We start from the raw sequence: 21,274 nt of genomic DNA, 5'->3' as shown, positions 1-21,274 counted from the left end.
TTGCAGAACTGTAACCCATGACATTCTTTGAAATTTGCTCTATTACTACTTGTTAAATCGTACCTGAAAAGTTATACTCTTTCTGTACATAGGTTATACTTCACAATTAAAAAAAAGGAGGCAGTGCAAAAAAAAAAGAATGTTTATAAAGAATAGATTAACAGGAAACTGTATTCCAACCTTCCTGAACTAACAACCATAAACATTTTTCATATATGCCTTTAATCACTTTTCTCTCATGTATGTACTTTTAAAAAATTGTAAATTATATGCATGAAATTTCCTTTAATAATGGAAATAAAACATTTTAGAGTAAAAAAACTCTGACACTCACTAAATAATTGGAAATATGAACATCTGATATTAACTAATTATTGTTAAATATTTTAGAGAAATATTTGATTAAGGGTATTGTGGTTATGTTTATAAAAGAGGTACTTACAGTTCACAAGATACATAATGAAATCTTCATGAAGGTGTGGGAGTGACAGGATTGGCCTTGGATTGATGATCGTTGGGAGTCAGTGTTGGCTAAATGAGGTTTCATACTAATGTTTTCTTTATGTTCAAAAACTTTCCAAGATAACTAATAAAAATAATTTTTAAACCTCTTCCAAAATACAGATGAGTCAATGTAGTCATATTAAAATCCTACTGTATTGAAGCAATTTAGCCAGTTTTACCCACAACCCTTGTAACAGATAATTCAAATATTCATGTTTGATTCTACCAATGCTAAACTTAACTAAAGCTCCTGCAACATAAATTTCATTAGAAAATTTTAGTAAGGGCAATAATAGAAAGCTTGGTGGAACAAGTATGTAAATGAGAAGCAATGTTCAATCAAAAGTGATTTCTTGTAGCCCTAATCCTTATAGCAGATCTATGTGCAATAACACAAATACCCATAAAATATAAAATGAAATACTTATTTTGTAAATTCTGATTTTCATAATCCACCTTTATGTATGCAAAAGCATGAAGCAAAGTTTTTATCAAGTTGTTTTATATACAGTTCCCATCCCTGGTGCTGTCACCCCCAGAGGGAACTTTCCAGGGTCTATATTTATAAACAGGAATACAAAGTGTTAAAGAATGTACTATAAATATTGCATATATGCAAAACTTCCATTTAATCAGAGGTTTCAGGAAAGAATCAGGAAAAATCATTTATTTAGTTAGTCCTTTTATCCTGGACTTGGTTAGTATCTTTTTAAATATGCCATTTAAATTGGGGTCTTGAATCAGTAGTGTTTCAAATAACTTGCTTTTAGGTATACTGGGAATATAATTATACATAAAACAGTCAATTATTGGACAACAGAAGATATGCTCCTTTATCAGAAATGTTTTATATCTAATAATCTAATATAGCCTATTATCATTGCATTTGATTTCTAATTGTCTTACCTACTCTGTCTCTCTGTTCTTCTGTTGTTCCTTTTCTGCCATATAGGATAGTGGTAGTGAAGTATGCCATTACTATGAACAGATTCTGCTAGTGTTTTTTGTTTTTCTTTCATCTTTTTTTTTCCCCAGCGAGGTTGTCACTGGCTCCACCAACCATTATGTTATTGCGGCTGGAGGGGAAAATAACTTGTCTTTTTAAATGGTCAGTACATAGGGATTCATCTCCAGATGTGATGGAGATAATAGAATCTGGGCTGGATTCAGCAACTGGATGGGATTTCGAGTTTTTCCTACTCAGAAAATTAGAAATTATTTAGAATCTCTAAACTCATTACTTCAATTCTTCGCTGTCCGTTTCTAGATAAAAATGAAAGAGAGGCAGGGAATGCATAGGGTGTGACATTCCTTTCTTTAGAAGTTCTCTACTTCCTGGGAATGTCAAATCGCTGTTTACTTGGGTTTTATACTAAGAACAGATACTTAAAATTTAAACTATCACTGAAAATCTTTTAAAATTTCTAGTATGTACCCCTCTGGCAATATAAATAAAAGCCTTTATGACAAAAAAAAAAAAAAAAAAAAACCTAATAATTTACACTTATGAGCAATATTCAATTCTATATACATTTCCATTGCAATTAACAATTTTGAACAGTTTCTGAAGTTGATTTAATAGGCACTAACATTTTTTTTCTTGTGTTTATATCCATAGCCTCCAAGTGCTATCACTTTTCATAAAGCCTCCTCATAATCTAACTATAAAAATAAGAGATTCACAGACAATTATGCTTCTCTCTCATATTCCTCCCTTCTAGTCCATTTTCATGGAATGAACTAGTAATGAACTAGTTCAAGCCCTCTTCATTTGTCTCAGAACTATGGCAAAAGCTTTCTGAACAGTTCATCTGATTTTCTTTCCATTCTATTTTGAATACTGTCACCAATTCGTTTTTCTAACACTGCTTTCAAGATGCCAAGCCTCAGTTCAATTAATCTTCAATGTCTTCCCAATGCCTAATGCAGTAATTCAGGAGAGGGGTGAAAACTAACAAAATAACTATATTTTGGGAACAACAAACATTTCATAATATGAACTATCAAAAGTAAGCTCAACCAAGAATAGCAAAGCATGGATTAAAACAGTATAAAATCCAAATTCCTTAATCTGGCATTCAATACCCTTCAGAATCCAGATCCACCACACATTTTCAGTTTTAATTAACACTGGTTTGGGACCTCTCCAGAGACCAGATTAAAGGCATCTTTAATAGTAATGTTAGCAATTTTCTCAAATCAATTTCTATCCAGAATTTCTTGTGCACATCCTCAGCGCCTAGGTTAATCTTTTCAAGTGTTTCTCTGTGATTCGTGGCCATCAAGTGAAAGAGAAGTTTTAGTCTGACTTCAATTACTGCATTGCAGTGGGGATACTCCACGCCCAACAGCTTCACAACAGCAAGCAGCAAAATGACAACTTTTCCCCTGATGAAAATCAAACTTTATGCAAAAACAGTGTAAACAGCAATGTCAAATGCACAAATGTCAAAGATGTACTAAGTAATATGAATCCTTTTCCAGCTAAGCTGAGCTATGTTCCTAACCACGCTCTGCACATTTCTCACCTCCTTTATCTTTACTCACATTGGTCCTCTCAGTCACTCTGAATCATCAAAATTACATTTTAGCTCCAAAATCACAATAAAATTTTTGAGGAGCATATTTCTAAAACAAATTATACTTATAATAAAAAACTTCTCAACATGGCTTGTTAGTGACACACCAAATGGTCAGTGTAGAGCCCACCTCTTCTTCACCCTTATCTCATACCACTTTCTCCCTAGTTTTTCTCAATAATCTTCTTACAGAATCTCAAACCGGCAAAGAGCTCATTATGCTTCAGGACCTTTGCACTAGGAGATGCTTGGAACATTTTTTATCTCCACAGCTCAAATCTCGCTTCCTCAAAAGGGCCTTTCTCAGTGCAACCATATCTAAAAAACCTCCCAAACATCTCATTCTCCATCACCCTATTTACTTTCCTCAAAGCACTTAGCACTATTCTGAGTTTCTTATTTATGTGCTTATTATCTGTACCCCCAATATGGGGAGCTCAGGTGTCTTGTTTATTGCCATACCCTCAAGGGCCTAGAACAGTGCATATTTCTTAGCAAGTAATCAATAATTTGCTGAATGAACAAACTAACTTAAGAAATCTGGACTCAATGAAATGGGTTTAATTATCCATGACCAAAATCACAATGTTCCTGCATTTACTAAAGGAACTAAAAGTTTCCAAAGAAGTATCATCCATAAAGAATTAGGAACTATGTAAAAACAGAGTTGCTGAATAGGCAATATTCTCTCTCTCTTCTTTATCTTCTAAATTTAAGATTCCAACAGTCAAGATACCGGGAGAACGCTGTCACCTCCTGAATCCCCACTATTCAAAGAGAATTCTCTCAGTTCCTATGCAGGGATCCAAAATAACAAGTTGATGTGCTTTTGTGAATTACTAAATTTCCTTTTTGAAAATTTCTTATTATTTTACATTTTTCAACTTCACCTTACTTTCCCTCATAGATGTCTTTGTCACAGAGAAAAAGGAATGGCTCAGTTACTCATCTTCTAAGGCCTTTAGTGTACTGATTCATGTTCTGAGTAGTGTTTTGGGATATGTCAATATCAAAGTTATTTTTATTCAAAAACATCATCACAATTAGTTTATTTCCCCTTTGTGGAGCAGGAGTGAAATAAAGAAGGGGGTAAAAAAAGCCATTGTGTGATCTCAGACTGATCTTCTTTTTCTAAAAAATGAACCACATCTAAAATTCTACAAGGCTGTTTCTCAGCAGGCTACCTGATTCTCGACCTATAAAGAAAGGTCCTACTGCTAGTGGGATCTATCCCAAAAACAAAAAGTTACTTATGAATACATCTAATAAATTTCTCAATCTCTATCAAACTTATTTTTCTTCCAAAATAATTTCCCAAGATGAAAAGAGTAATAAAACAATGTTCCTAAAAATAAAAATAACATAAAATCAGGTATTCATATGAATGAAAAGAGTTGAAAACCATTTTTCAAACCACAGATTTGTCTCTGTCGACCCAAAACATGTAACTTCTAAGAAATAGTATTTCTAACCAATTTTTGAAAACGTCTGTCTCAAAACATTTCTTAAGTCTCATGGTAAATCTGCCATAAATTCAACTGGCCGATTCCCGGCAAGGAATCTACAGGTTTCCTCTTCTTTAAGAATGTCAACCATTTTGCCTTTTATTCAAATCTAAGATTCATTTAAGATGCATTGAAGAAGCTGAACCCGTCCACACTAACAGTTAATTCCTGTAAATCCGCAGTTGATTCCTTGTCAGAACTGCGCCCCCATGGAACACAGTGCCCCGATCCCGTTTCCCTGGCTTGGTTTGGCTTGTGGGGAATCGCCATACCACAACCCGGGTAATCTGGGCGGTGGCAGGACTTGGTCAGAATTCTGTCCTTTCCAATTCTCCACGCGTCACACCACTGGAGGCGCTCTCCCTTCACTGCAGTTGGGTCAATGTGGACGCTTTCCAGTGGGCCAGCTCCCCATAAGCGCCAAGAGGAGGAGCGGGGAGGGGGTGAAGCGTATGGGGGCCACCCACGCCACGGAGGGGATAGGGAGGGGCCCAGGTCAGAATTACAATAGACGCGCAGAGAAAATGCGCCTGTTCTAAAGAGGCAACCCAGTCGGGCGGTCAAAAACCCCTCCTAAGCGCTTAGGGCGCCAAGGCCTGCCCATCCTTACCCTGAAACCAAGCCAGCCCAACCGACTCCCTAGTTCCTCGATGCACATCCAGCTCCAACTATGGGTGGGTGCCTAACCACCGGGAGGCAGTGAAATAGGGACCAGAAGGAAGAACCTCGGGAGCCGGTGGGGTGCACGTGTTCCCCGAAACCAGGCAAACGAAAAAGAACAAGCCCGGGTTTCCTCAGTCGCCCCACCCCTGTCCCCGCGCCTCCCGGGGGAGAGAGCAGGGGCCTGCACCCAGACGCCGGCAGACAAAGCCCCCTAGGGCCAGAGAGGAGAGGCTCGGCCCGAGATATCCCAGCAGCACACAAAAGAGGGAGGGGCGCGAGGGGCGGCGCGAAGCCGGAGGGCGCGGCACTCACCCACAGAGCCCGAGGAGCTCCTGCGCTTGGGCGCGGCCGGCGTGGAGGGGGGCGCGGCGAGGGCCGCGGCGGGAGGGGTCCACCCGGGCTCAGCCTCGGGGCTCAAGGCCGTCGGGGGAGGTGGGGGAGGCCGGGCCGGGGGCTCGTCTTCCTCCCGGAGCTTGGAGGGCGAAGCTGCGGCAGCGGTGGGCGGGGACGGCGCGGGCACAGTGGCCGACGCAGGGCTCGGGTCCCAGGACGGCTGCCGCTCTGGGGCGGTGAGGGACGCTGCCGGCAGGGGTCCCCGGGGCGCCGGGGGCACGAAGTCATTTCCGAAGTCAAGCAGGGGAGCTGGAGCTGTGGGCGCTGGGGCCGCCGACAGCGCGGCGGCGGGCTTCCTCTCCAGCACCTCCAGCTCCTCGAGATCCTCGTCCTCATCCTCTTCTTCCTCCTCCTCTTCCTCCTCGTCCTCGGGCTCCCTCACGAACTGGTACTTGAACTGGGGCTGAGGCCGGGGCGGGCTGTCCGAGGACGAGGAGACCAGAGGCGACTGGTCCAGGTCTTCCATGGCTGGCGGCTTGGGGATGATGCTGCAGCTGCCGCTGCGCCGGCTGCTCCTCTTTCACAGCTGCGGGCGGTTGTGGGGGCTGGGAAGAGCCGAGAGGGGCTGGGCCGGCCGAGCCGACGGACCTGCAGTGGCGACGGCTCCCGGAACAATGAGACTGCTCCTCCTGCCTCCGCGCCCGTGATGCGCCACCCACCCTGTCCCCTCTTGCAGCCGCCGCCGCCCAGAAGAACGAAGGAGAGAGGCCAGCAGACTCTCCGCCCAGTTTGGCGTGACTCACCCTCCCCAGAGGGAAGAAGCAGGGACTGGCGCGGGAGGAAGGGAGCCAATCGGTTACCGGATGGAGAAGATGGCAACCAGCCGGGCCAACGGAAAGAGAAACAACCGAAAGGAGGCGGGGCTTATCGCACTTCCTCTCCCTTACCGGCTGGGGTTGGGCTCGGTGGGCGGGACTTGGAACTGAAGCCCCACCCTCCACCTTGGATAGATGTGGGTCTAGGTGGGGTCTTGGCCTTTCCCGGCGGTTCGAGGTCAGTTTGTCGTCGGAGTAGAGTGGAGGGGAGGGAGCTGCGGACCCAGCGGGGTTAGAGAGTTCCTGGCGCGCCACCGGAAGGGCGTTATCAGGGGGAGGGTGGGGGATTGAGTGGAAACTTTCCTACCAGGAAAGGAAAAACCCAGAATAGGGAAAGGTACTAATGGGACAGTGGAGTAGGCCCTAATAACGTAAGTATGCATTTTTAAAGATTTTGAAATAAAGGATTATACTTTTTTAAACTCAAATTCCAAAGCCACATAAAAAATTTGATAGTTTAAGATCACTCCCAGTCTAAACTGCAGACTCTGGTATGAAGTAGGTAAAACAGCTGAGAAGTAATGTTTAGGGATCCAGGACCGACCATTTGAAATTGTTCATTTCCTTCCAAGAGAGTTTTAGGCTCTGCTGCTGGACTCTCACATGGTAGGAGGATGAGTCACCCAAAGAGAGGGAAGGAGGGGAGGAGAGGAAAGTGGAGACAGAAAAATGCCTTGGAAGGCAAATTTCGTTCACATTACATTTTCAGTCACCTTAGGCTCATGAGTCAACATTTCAGATAATGCAGGTTTTCTTAGAGTGATGAAGCCCCGTACTCAGTCGTCTGATACTCAGCAATGAGCATGATCCCTATGCCACATTTTTGAAAACTGAGAGCTTTAAGAAAGTGGTTGCAAAACGTAAGAATCATCATCCAGAGATTTAGAGAACCCTTTGATCTTTCTGACGTGCCAAGTCTACTAGGCCCTGGAGAGGAAGATCACCTGCTTTCAAGTTGCTCACAGTCCAGTAGCTGCTGCACTGTCCAATATGCAGTCACTGCCTCTTTGCAGGTATTGAAATATGGCTAGTCCGAATCGCGATGTGCTCTAACTGTAAAGTGCGCACCCGAAATTCGAAGAATTAGTGCCAACAAAAAGAATGTAAAATGTCTCAAAAATTTTTATGTAAGTTTACATGTTGAAACTGATAACATTTTTGATACATTGGGAGAAGTAAAATATTAATTTCACTTGTTTCTTTTTACTTTTTCCATGCAGAGACTAGAAAATTTTAAATACATACGGTTCACATATTTCTGTTGGACAGTTCTAGTCTAGATGAATGTTTAGTGGTAATCACTGCTTATTTAAAGTAATTCTTAATTCGAGCTAATTAATTTTACCCTAGGCCAAATTGGTGTATTGAGAAGAAAAGGTAGGGCAGAATTTCTTGGCAATGTTACCTGATCAGGTTAATTATAAACGGCGCACGCAAGATGTAACACATTAATTCCACAAAGATGAACTGGCTTTATATCTACAAAATGATTGTGAATTGTTTTGACCTTGTTTGGTTTTGCTTTTTTTGAGGAACTGGAAAGAGTAGGCTTATTTTGCTGATAAATGAATGCCAAATTAAAAATTTAAAACAAAACTGACTCATGTAATGATGACTAAAATACAACTCTAAAATAGTCATGTTTCAAGTGTTTGTCAAAAATTATCTAAAATGTACATGATTTTCAACTAAAGGCATGCACATAGAAAAATAAACCATTTTTATGGTATGAACTTTTCTATTAAGTTGAGCTATCAGCAGTTTAGTCTTCCCCATACTGCTTTTCCTACTATGATGATTCTGAAACACCCTAATGGGAAGTGTCAGAGGATTTCCATATGTCATCTATAAATTGCTTATATGATATTTCTGCATTCAGATGGTCTCTGTACCTCCTACTCCTAAAACAGTCTCAAGGGGATATTCTTAATTAAAATTTACATGAAAGAATGAGTATTGTATATATTACAGAAAAGTGGTAGATTTATGACTTTAATAGTAATAGCAGTAAATATCAAGGCAATTACAAAAATACTCTCTTCTGATGCAGAAGAAAAACTAAAATTTTATATTATTCATCTCAGTGGCCTCTAAAAAATTAAGCATTTGATGGATAAGGGAGAGGAGTTTACCAAGTTTTCATAGAATGATCAACAAAGCATAAAGAAAGGAGAATATGACTGCTCTACCAGAATTAAAAGTAGAGTTAGTTACAAGAAAGTTCTAATAGGCATTTGGAATAGTTAAGAAAAGAATACAAATTCTAGATCATATTAATGGTTTGAAAATAATTATTCAGTAAATTATTTTGCCAGAAGTAGATTACATTTTCCAGATACCCACTGGTTAGTAACTGTTCTGTCTTAGAACACTGCACAAGATCCATTCAACTGGTAGAATCATAGATCTCAGAGATGGAAGGACTCTGGGAAGTTAGCTTGTTCAGTCTCTCTCCCATTACAAGAATTCCCTGCAGAAGGCTTTTTTTTTTAATGCAATTTTTTTAGATATATTTACATACTATACAATCATCCAAAGTGTACAATCGTTTACTGTATCATATAGTTGTGCATTTATCACCACAATCAATTTTCTCACATTTTCATTTCTCCGAAAGATAAAAATAAGAATAAAAATAAAACTGTAAAAGAACACCCAAAACATCCCATACCCCTCCTTCCCCTCTATTATTCATTTATTTTTTGTCCCCATTTTTCTACTCATCTGTTCATACACTGGATAAAGGGAGTGTGAGCCATAAGGTTTTCACAACCAGATGGTCATACCATATAAACTATATAGTTATATGATCATCTTCAAGAATCAAGGATACTGGATTGCAATTCAACAGTTTCAGGTATTGCCTTCTAGCTATTCTAATACACAAAAAACTAAAATAGATATCTATGTAATGCATAAGAATAACCTCCAGAATGACCTCTCAACTCCAAATTTGAAATGTCTCAGCCACTGAAACTATTTTTTGTTCCATTTCTCTTCCCCCTTTTGGTCAAGAAGGCTTTCTCAATTCTATGATGCCAGGTCCAGGCTCATCCCTGGGAGTCATGTCCCACATTGCCAGGGAGAGTTACACCCCTGGGAGTCATGTCCCATGTAGTGGGGAGAGCAGTGAATTTGCCTGCAGTATTGGCTTAGAGAGAGAGGCCACATCTGAGCAACAAAAGAGGTTCTCTGGGGGTGATGCTCAGGCACAATTATAAGTAGGCTTAGTCTCTCCTTTGCAGTAACAAGTTTCATAAGATTGAGGACTTGGCTGACTACAATGGTATTCCTCAATGCTTGCGAAAATATCAGGAATTCCCCAGCTGGGGAAGTTTAATGTTTCCACATTTTTCTGCATGTCCTCAAGGGGGCTTTGCACATCCTTTCTATTATCTGCCCAAATTACTCTGGGATGTACCAGGTCTTCACGGTAACCTGTACAATCCAACCAGATCTTACTTCCTATTCAAGGTTCCACGTAATTATGGTGTTTGAGTAAACTAACCATACAAATTAAATCATACAGCACCTGCAGAAGTTTTTTTAAAGTTGGTCACCTGTAGATTAAAAATGACCACAATCTCTTTGCAGCAACTCTCATTGAGAGGGCTTCTCTATATCCCTACTCCTCTGAGTTGCTTTTGTGGCTTGCTTGACCAATAAAATGCCCTGAAGTGAGTTCCAAGCCTAACAGCCAGAGGGGCATTGCAGCTTCCTCTTTAGCACTCTTGGAATGCTGAGGCCCTGTGAAAAAGCCCCAGCTATTCTTTCTGGAAGACCTGAAACCACATGGATCGAGAAGCCTGACATCCAAGCCATTCAGCAGAGATCCCAGGAAGGTGAGGCCATCTAAGACCCTGCAGCCAACCCACAGAATCATGAAACATAATGACTCATTGTCTTATACTACTACCTGTTTGGGTGGTTAGTTACACAGCAAAAGCTAATTGAAACATCATCCATGTTGTGCTTCCATTTTTTGATTGATTCATTCAGACAAGATATATTTATTGGGTATTTACTATGTGTCAGACACTGTTCAAGGTTCTGGGGATACTGCATTGAACAAATGTGCTTGAACATTTTTAGTGAAGGGAGACTCACTACTTAGAGAAAGAGCCCATTCATTCTATTTCTAGAGTATAATATTTTGCAGAAAGTGCTGAACTGGTTCCTAACCTGGTATATATAGAGCAGATTAATTGACCTTACGTCATGTATAGCCCTCCTGGAGAGTAAAAGACATAGAACGGATATACACTTGTCTTCACATGTAGGATATGGGCTCCACACTGGATTCAGCAATCATAGGAGATAGATGGGAATTGAATTCCAGACAAACCTGTTTCAACAACTAACTGTGAACCACAACTTTTTCACCTACTAAAAATGTCTTTCCTATGTTCAAGAGAACCATTGAAACTATATTCAACTCTTCTATTCAAAAAAGACTGAAACGTAATTTTGGTACTCAAGTGCAAAATTAGCAGCTTGATACCTCCTTTTCCCTACCACTTAGCTGAGTTTTTTAAGTTTCATAAAAAGTACCTTTTTGTAAAATGCAGTTCATGGTTCTAGTTAACTGGTTCTCATTAACTTATACTAAATTCATTCTCTAATAATAAGAGAAATATAAACATTATAAGATCAACTTCTTCAGCCATGCTAGTTAAGCACTGACAATTAGGGTTGGATCTCAAACAATTTTTAAGTTCTAAAAAGAAATTACAAAATAGACCATTGAAAGGCATAATTGAAATTGAGCCTAATCTCCTTTAACTTTCTTGGGTCCTCTGAATTAATACTCTATTACCTTAGGCTATTTCAATATGCATCATTTTACTGGTGAATTTTATTTTGATCTAGCAGAAAATTACTTTTGATCCAGAAGAAAATTACTTTTGAAAACGCAATTTCTCTAATAAAATTAATTTTTATCTAGCAGCACAAATCCAAGAAGACAATCCTAAACCATCTTAGACAAATTAAAAAATCAGTCATCAAAAAAAAATACAGTAAGGAAAATGTTCAGAGATAGATTGTGGTGATGAACGCATAACTATGTTATCATACTGTGGACAGTGGATTGTATATCATGGATGATTGTATGGTGTGTGAATGTATTTCAATAAAACTGAATTTAATTAAAAAAAAATACAGAGAAGAGTCCAAAAATTATCTAAATAACTCATTGTAGTATATAACCCATTCTTCCTAATTCCTAAAAATTGAAGTGTAACTTACCTTGTTTTATCTTCAATGGAGATAGAAACCAGGTGTTTACTCTCTTTAAAATAAACATTATTCATTTATTCAACTAACAGCTATTGCTCTTCTAGGCTCTGGTGATACAGAGTAAATGAAACACATTTTTAATGTCAAGAAAGTTATAGTCTAGTTTACATAGGAATATCTGTATCTATATCAGATACCAATATGTACACATACTAATATATACACACCAATCTATACACATACACACATATATTCCCGCAGGATTTGGGGGTGGTGTCATAAAAAGAGATGTTTTTTAAAGGTAGAGAAAAAGGGAAAAGCATCCAAAGACGAAGGAATAACATCCACAGAAGCAGAGAGGAGTAAAACTCCAGCACAGATTCAAGACATGAAAAGCCAACTGCTATAGCTAAAGAAGTAGATAAGACCAGAAAAAGTAAGCTGAGTACAGGCTGCCAAGGGCTGAGGCATTATTCTATTAGTTTTTAAAGGTCTGTAAGCAGGATGGTGGGATGATAAAATAGGTAATTTAGAAAAATAACACTTATAGAGGATGGATTATAGATGATAAAGTAAGGAAGCAGGGAGAATAGTTAAGATGCAATAACAAACCTTTAGGTAATCTTTGCCCCAAAAAAACTCTACTATAACTCATATGATTACTGCTTATAGTTCAGGCAAAAGTTGATGAGAGCCTAAGTTACATTGGAAATAGAGAGAATATAAAATTGAAAAATACTTAAGAAGTGATAGAATTTAGTGACTATGGAATGGATGGATTAATGGAAAAGAAGAAAGAAAAGCCAGTTCTAAGGTTTAAGCTTAGGCAACAAAGTAAATTAGTGCTTCCAGTATCAAAGAAAAAAGCCACGAGATGGAGAATGGTTTGGGTGAGTTATGCTGGGGAAAATATAACGACCTGAGTTTTAAATATATTGAACATGAATTGACAGCAGAACTTGAGGTAGAAATAATCAGGAAGCAGCTGGAAAACCAGGGCTGGAGCTTAAGATAGAGATCTAGACTGAAGAGCAGGTACCTAAACCTATTAATGAAGCTTCATAGGGCAAGTTTTGGGAAAATGACAGGGTGGAGTGAAGGGATGGCCAAGTAGGCTGATGGATACTGCCTGTTACCCATAGAAGGCCTAAAATGGAACCCTGGGAACCATCAATATGTAGCAATTATGGAAATACGTGAATGTTATCTCCACTTAACCTTTCCTTTTCCAAGCAAAACAAAACAAAACAAAACAGGAACTCCCTTTAGCTTTTCTTGATAGATCTAATTTTTTAGTTTTTAAATAAGTACCCCTTATATCTTCTCCATCTACCTTAAATATTAAAGTCATTAAAGTCAGAACTCAAAATATTATTCCAGTAAGTGCTCAGTATAATTACAGCTAACACAAAGTAATCTGTGGTAATAGGAACAGCACCAGTAATTTAAGCCCACAGGTAAACCTTAAACCCTCATTAAACTGGTAGCTCCAGTCTCTCAGCTGATAACAAGTAGTAGAATTGTCTGATGGAGTTTTGCCTCTTTCTGTGACCCATCACTAATGAAGATACTAGAGAGCTAAAGAGAAAGGAAATGGCTGAAGGAAAAGCAATATGAGATTAAGCAAACTCCATTAAATTTTAAAATTAACAAGACAATAAATTATTTCTTTTGTGCACTACTTGTATTTATGAATCAAAAGATTTTTTTTTTAAATCAACAGATCTATATTGCTCACATTCAGCTCATTTTCTACTTCTTTTTCCATAGGACCCAGGAGCACATTCATCATTAGAAATGCTATAGTATATTGCCCTGCTTGTGTCTTTTTGAAATTCATTTTCCTTTATTACTAAAAAATTGTGACCTAGCATTTCCATTTTATCTTAGTTTTATTTATCATCCTGGGTGGAAATTTTTCCTATCCAATGAAGAAATGTTTTAAGTCATTTATGAATGATAAATGTTATTTACTCTGAGTTAAACATGGCATATTGTGTATTCATTTCCTCTCCATCCCCAATCCACATTAAAATGTCAGTAAAGCAATAAAAATGGCATTAGCAACAAGGACAAAGAGAATGAGAGAAGGCAACAGTGGGTAAAATATTTTAGCACATATTTGGAAGACAAAAGGCAGTTGGAGGAGCAGTTACTGATTTAGCAGAGCGGATGAAGTTGCGACCTAAATATACCTCCCAATAGGCAATAATCAACAAGAAGCAAGTCATTTTGTGCCACAGAACTCCTGACAGGCTCAGCCCTTGGAGGTACCAAGATTGAAAACAAATGAATTAAGTAAAAGTGGGATCCTTGGTCCCCATGCCCCTAACCTGTTCCCAGAAAACCTGGAACAAGGCTTATACATCTCCCCATCACCCCATCATTACTGCCCCTGCACCCATCCCCCACCATCCAATCCTCCCCATAGAGGAAATTGGAAAACTATTTCTGTGGAGAATCAAAATGACTCCTGAGGAAACTCCTCAAAGTACTGGCATTTGGAGTACCTCAGTAAAAAGACCCTCCAGTGATGCCTACCCATCTGTCCCGTTCTCCCCAGAGGACTTCCAGTCAGTTTTTATAGTGCCTTACTTTTAAACATGAAACAAAAACCAAGGACCAACAGTTAAGTAACAAAAGGCTCAAATGAAAGACAGAAATCAATGCAAACAGAAAAAGAAAATATAAGGGAACAAAGACAATACAAAGAACAGAAAAAAAAAATTCAAAAATTATAATATCCAGAGAGAGATAAAAGATAACACTTCCATAAAACACCAGAAACATTTAAAATATAAAAATTCAAAGAACAAGAAAGTGCTCACATATTTAAAACCAATTTCAATTTTTAAGAATCAGTAATAGGAGGTGGTAGGAAAGATGGCGGCATAGAGAGGTGTGGAATTTAATTAGTCCTCTAGAGCAACTAGTAAATAGCCAGGAACAACTAGTATATAGTCTGGAACAACTGTTGGGGGATATCTGTGACTGGACACACATCATACACCAGACTGGAATGGGTGGGACGGCTGAGATTGCAGCACAAGAACTGTTAAGTAAAGCTCCCAAAACTGCGGAGCAGGTGCCCCACCCCCACCCCCACCCAGCACAGCAGGATGAGCTGAAATCCTTCCTTCTGGAAAAAAGAAGCTGGTTACCTGGAGTGGGGGAAAGTAACTCAACCAAGCTCCAATTGTAGTTTTAATTAACAAATTTGGAATACTGAATACAAGCTACAAGCACAGATACACCCGGAGCAAATAGGAAAGGAATCTGAGGTTCCTCCTGGCAGAGAGGACGCAGAGCTGATGGGAAAAAATACATAATAAATAAAAACAGAGGTTTTTGGAGACAGCTGAGCTCAGAATACTAGAAAATGGCTGTGTCCCAAGAAAAGGGGCACAGAAAACCTACTTAAAATTATACCTAAGAGTCATCCCCAGAGAACTTTGTTCAGATGTGGCCTCTCTCTAAGCCATCTCTGCAGGTAAACTTACTGCCCCCTCCCTACATGGGACATGACTCCCAGGGGTGTAAATCTCCCTGGCAATGTGGGACATGACTTTAGGGGATGAGCTTGGCCCTGGCCAAGGGATTGAGAAAGCCTCCTTGGACTAAAATGGGGAAGAGAAAGGAAACAAAATAAAGTTTCAGTGGCTGAGAGATCTCAAATAGAGTTGAGAAGTCATTCTGGAGGTTATTCTTATGCATTATATAGATATTCCTTTTTAGTTTTTAGTTTATTGGAATATCTAGAAGGAAATACCTGAAACTGTTGAACTACAACCCAGTAGCCTTTATTCTTGAAGATGATTGTATAACTATATAGCTTTCACTGTGTGACCATGTGATTGTGAAAACTTTGTGGCTCCCACTCCCTTTATACAATGTAAGGACAGATGAATAGAAAAACAAGGACAAAAAGTAAATGAATAATAGGTAGAGATGGGAGGTATGGGATGTTTTGGGTGCTCTTTTTTACTTTAACCTTATTTTTTTGTGTGTGTGGTAATGAAAATGTTCAAAAATTGTGGTGATGAATGCACAACTATATAAAGGTACTGTGAACAGTTGATTGTACACCATGGATGACTGTATGGTATATGAATAGATCTCAATACAATTGAATTAAAAAAAAAGAATCAATAATAGCAATGGGAGATAAAGTTGAAAAGCCTCCCAGGAAATAGAAAAAAGGAAAAAAGAAATCTACTAGCAATTAAAAATAGAAAATTGAAGTTTAAAAAGAAAAAAAGCGATACCGTTTACCAAAAAAAAAAAAACCAGAAAACTATAACATACTTAGGGAATGATTTAACAAAACATGTGTAAGATCATTACACCGAAAACTACAAACATTACTGAGAGAAATTAAAGAAGACCTAAATAGTGATGCACCATGTGTATGCATCAGAAGAATCAGTTTTTAAGATGCCAACTCTTTCCAAATTTATCTATAAATTCAATGTAATCTCAATAAAAATCCTAAGGCAATTTTTTCAAAATTGGCAATCTGATTCTAAAATTTATGTGAAAATGCAAAAGACCTAGAATAGCCGAAACAACTTTGAAAAACATTCAAAAAAAAAAAGGTTGAAGGACTTTAAATTGACTTCAAGATTAATTATAAAGCTATAATGATCAAGATATAGCATTGCCATAAAGGTAGAAAAATATAAGAAATAGAAAATAAAAGCAGAATACAGAGTCCGGATGTAGACCATACATATATGGGCAATATTTTCACAAAGTTGCAAAGGTATTTCAGTGGAGGAAAGGATATGGTTTTCAACAAATGGTACTGGAACAAGTGGGTGTCCATTTACAAAAAAAATTTAATTTTGATCCTTACCCCAAATAATATATAAAAAGAAACTCAAAATGGACCAGGGACCAAATACAACTGCTAAAGCTATAAAATTTATTGAAGAAAACTTGGAATAGATCTCAGCAAGGACATAAAGCAACTGAACTCTGATATGGTGTTGTTCCAAGTGTAAAATGTTACAACGACTTTGGAAAAATCATTTGGCAATTTCTTATAAAGTTAAACATATACTAACCATATGATCCAGCAATTCTACTCTAGGTGCTTATCCTAGAGAAATGTAAACATGTTTACAAAACTGGAAACAACCTAAGTGTCCCATCAACTGGTGAACAGATAAACATATTGTGTTTACGGAATAAAAAACAAGAAAAGGAATAAGCTATTGATAAACATGACAACATGGGTAAAACTCAAAAGCATCAATGTTAAATGAAAGAAGCAAGGCACAAAAGACTGTCTACTATTTGATTCTGTTTATGTGATGTTCCTAAAAACTTAAACTGCCAAGAAGCCTATGTATCTTTAACAAGAGAGTCTGAAAAAGAGAAACACTGTTTCCTATTAATGTAATTTTTCCTCCAGAAAGGTGAACTTTCAGAATGGTACTCCTTGATCCACAGCAAAGCATTATTTAAGAGTTTCCACTTTAACTCAGCCCTCTAAACGCATGCAGAATTTCTTAAGTGTCAAAAAATATCCCAAAGTTAGTTCTTTTAACAATTTTCCTTCTCTAAATTTCCATCTATTCCTATGTTTCTATGAAATTCATATGCTGAAAATAAAATTGGTCTAGCCTACGTTGTCATTTAGATCTTAGATTGGTGCAAATTGCTGTTTTCAGTGACTATGTACTATCCAATTTTATAAAGGAAAATCTACTATTTAAAGTGAGTATTTCTTAAGCACATTGTACTTTCATTGCTGTACTTCTAAAATCCAGCCATTCATCTTTTTTTAATGGCTTTGAGGTATAGTGCAACATATTATAAAATTCAAGCATATGTAGTGCCCCCTTGAGGAGCCTGTGGAGAATGCAGGGGTATTCGCCTACCCCACCTCCATGGTTGCTAATATGACCACAGACATAGGGGACTGGTGGTTTGATGGGTTGAGCCCTCTACCATAAGTTTTACCCTTGGGAAGACGGTTGCTGCAAAGGAGAGGCTAGGCCTCCCTATATCTGTGCCTAAGAGTCTCCTCCTGAATGCCTCTTTGTTGCTCAGATGTGGCCCTCTCTCTCTGGCTAAGCCAACTTGAAAGGTGAAATCACTGCCCTCCCCCCGACGTGGGATCAGACACCCAGGGGAGTGAATCTCCCTGGCAACGTGGAATATGACTCCCGGGGAGGAATGTAGACCCGGCATCGTGGGACGGAGAACATCTTCTTGACCAAAAGGGGGATGTGAAAGGAAATGAAATAAGCTTCAGTGGCAGAGAGATTCCTAAACGAGCCGAGAGATCACTCTGGTGGGCACTCTTATGCACACTTTAGACAACCCTTTTTAGGTTCTAAGGAATTGGGGTAGCTGGTGGTGGATACCTGAAACTATCAAACTACAACCCAGAACCCATGAATCTCGAAGACAGTTGTATAAAAATGTAGCTTATGAGGGGTGACAATGGGATTGGGAAAGCCATAAGGACCAAACTCCACTTTGTCTAGTTTATGGATGGATGTGTAGAAAAGTAGGGGAAGGAAACAAACAGACAAAGGTACCCAGTGTTCTTTTTTACTTCAATTGCTCTTTTTCACTCTAATTATTATTCTTGTTATTTTTGTGTGTGTGCTAATGAAGGTGTCAGGGATTGATTTAGGTGATGAATGTACAACTATGTAATGGTACTGTAAACAATCGAAAGTACAATTTGTTTTGTATGACTGCGTGGTATGTGAATATATCTCAATAAAATGATGATTAAAAAAAAAAATTCAAGCATATGAAGTGTACAGTTCAATGCCCACCATTCACCTTTTGTACAACCCTTTGAATAAGATATGGAAGAAAGACTATGGAATTGTGAGTCTGTGGACCAAGATTCTAGTTCCAGTTTTGCCATGACCTTGCTAGGTGACCTTTTGTGACCTCTGGGCCTCAAGATCCTCATCTGTAAACCAAGGGGTTAAACTAGATAACTGCTCAAGTCCCTAACTCTAATCTACCTTCAAGATCATTGCCTTTATTTTTTTGTTTTTAACCTTTAGCTTCTTTAGCATGAACACCAATTAGAATAAGCAGCTCAGAAAGATATGCTTTACAGTAGGACAGTTGCAACTATGCTCTGAATTCAAAGATGGTGCTGGAAGACTTATTATGGCAGTCTAAATGCCTTATAAATGTAATGAGCTTCTTTAGAGCCCTTCTTAAAAGAAGACTATTTCCTTTTACACATTTCAAAGTAACAAAAAGGGAAGGAAAAGAGGATAGTCACATAAATGAGTTTCTTTCTCTAACTTTGTTTTTCTCACTTCTAAAGCAAATATAAAAATTCTATGAGGAAATCTGGATAGACTTGGCAATATATTCAAGGAAACTATATTAAAGTCAGTGACTCAGCCAAATCTCTTAATCAAAAAAATAAATAATACTTCCTGCAGAGCTTTCATTGAAGCCAAAGATGAAGAATTCCCAAAAAGGCCCGGTTGACATATAAAGTTTAATCACCGCAGATATTTTAATAGTATATGACTTCATTTGTCTCTTTTCTCAACTTCAAATAACAGAATTGAATCAATTAAGTTACATTTCTTAATGAATATACATATATTCCTAAAAACTTACATGGCATCTCTTAGTAAATAATTAGATATACACCCAAATATTATACACACACACACACACACACACACACACACACACACACACCCCTACCTTAAAACTCATGGAAAGAGAAATGTCTATATTTAACCAAATGATTGGATTTCTAAAAATCTAATATAATTATCAAAATTGGAGGTGTGAACTTGAGTAGTTAATTATAATAATGCATGATAACTTATGACACTTAGACAATCTCTATTTCCACATTTTAAAAAATTTTATTTATTTATTTATTTTATTTTTTGTAGTATAAGGTAACTAAGCTGAAAAGGAATGAAAAGGCAACATTTTCCAGGGGATGAATATACAATATCCTTGACTGTGGCAAGAGAGCCCTCTCAAAGGATAAAGACTCAACAGAAAACAGCCACAAGAAAACTGTTTCTCATTAGGCAGCCCAGTGATAGCATTTGAAATTTACTAAACCATATGAGTCTTGAAATAAGAATTTGAAAGCAGTAATAATTTATTTCAGAATTTTATGATGAACCCTAAATGAAAAAGTCACAAGACAACTTTATATATGAAAACACTGAGGAATAGGATAAATTCAATTATTTTTCAAGTCCACTACTATTAGATTTAATATCTATATTTGATTTTGTTCCAAGAAAATTTTTAAATTTTATTGAAAAATATTATAGAGACTAAAGAAACAGAGATATACAAATAGGGGTAAGAAGACTAAATATCATAAAAGAGGTGATTATTGCCAAATTGATCAGTATGGTCAAGGGAATCCAAATCAAATTCAAAAGAGTTTTACATGAAACTTGGCGAGGTGTTTCCAAAATTTACAAAGGACAAATGGTTGACGATAACCAGGATACCCTCAATACCCTTGCCCCTATCTAGCTTGATGAAACCACCGCCACAATTAAATCCAAGGCCACTTTCTCTATTCTTGTACCATCATAGCTGAATATGGCTAACAAAAAGCATCCAAGTGTGCTGACCGGTCTGACTTTATATTCATTATCACTAACCTCAAGTGTATCCCTAAGGCTGCCCGATAATCACACTATGTTTATAATTTTACTGGAAACGTGATAAAATTTTTAGGGAGTCACAAGCATTGTGGGGTCTTAACTTTTGGATAAAGATTCAAGAATGACACCAGTCCAAGCCATCTTTTCTGACTGTTGTCTTTACAGGGTCATGCTGATTCTTCAAAGCTTTACAGACCATTCATAACCACTCTCCATATTTAGATCAAGACCTCTCCAAAGAAACAACCCATCTTGTTCTATTCCATTCTCAAGTCTCATTCAACATTAGTTATCAAGTTTACTCTCACCTCCTTTGCCACTTCCAAGCAGAGCTCTGCTGTACAGCCAGCATGGTGACCATGGCCTACTAGGTTAAGAGCATTCAAATGAGCACTAACATGACTAATAACTTGGAACAAAAAAATAGTATGTCAGTTTGCACCTACAGTTCTCTTAAATTTTTTACTCACAAGTGGATGTTTGATAGCTCCCAAATCTAACACTTTGGAGAAAGGTGGCATTCACCAAAGATAAACCTTAAAGAAATGGCTGGAGAGGTAAAAGAAACCACCCGGCCAGACTGGTTCAGGCACCCTCAGCTCTGTGTCCTTGAAAAGGAGCTTCATCAGTAGGTTTGTCAATCTGTCAAGTATTCCAATATCACAAATGCTAAACAATTTGATAATCACTGTTTTGAAGAGCCTTTCCATTGAGATAGTGAACATAGGGATTAAAACCACAGATTCTAGAGTCAAACTTCTTAGGTTTGAATCCCCATACCTCCACTTACTAGCTTTATGTCTTTGAGCATTTACCCTCTCTGTGCCTCAATCTTTGTCTGTAAAATGGGGATAATGATAGTGTATCTCAGGATTGTTCTCAGGATTAGCAAATAATCCTATAACATACTCACAACAGGGCCTGGCATACAAAAG

The 21,274-nt window shown here is 38.2% G+C and overlaps 1 protein-coding gene across 3 annotated transcripts in view; it reads right to left on the bottom strand.

Annotated features, from left to right (window-relative positions):
• RTN4 (reticulon 4) overlaps window positions 1-6,370 on the bottom strand; it is an 82,312-nt gene extending 75,942 nt beyond the window's left edge. The window contains exon 1 of one of the 3 annotated variants that reach the window (XM_037806525.1): window positions 5,564-6,370. In XM_037806525.1, coding sequence (XP_037662453.1) covers window positions 5,564-6,110 — 547 coding nt within the window. In that variant the 5' untranslated portion in view covers window positions 6,111-6,370. The remainder of the gene's footprint in view (window positions 1-5,563) is intronic. The other 2 variants (XM_037806526.1, XM_037806527.1) reach the window with 2 other exon arrangements.
• Window positions 6,371-21,274: the final 14,904 nt, after the last annotated feature.

This window comes from Choloepus didactylus, chromosome 17, assembly GCF_015220235.1.
Source record: "Choloepus didactylus isolate mChoDid1 chromosome 17, mChoDid1.pri, whole genome shotgun sequence".
Taxonomy (NCBI): Eukaryota; Metazoa; Chordata; class Mammalia; order Pilosa; family Megalonychidae; genus Choloepus; species Choloepus didactylus.
The sequence above is the reverse complement of the archived record's forward strand: the minus strand, read 5'-3'. Positions and strand labels throughout refer to the sequence as shown.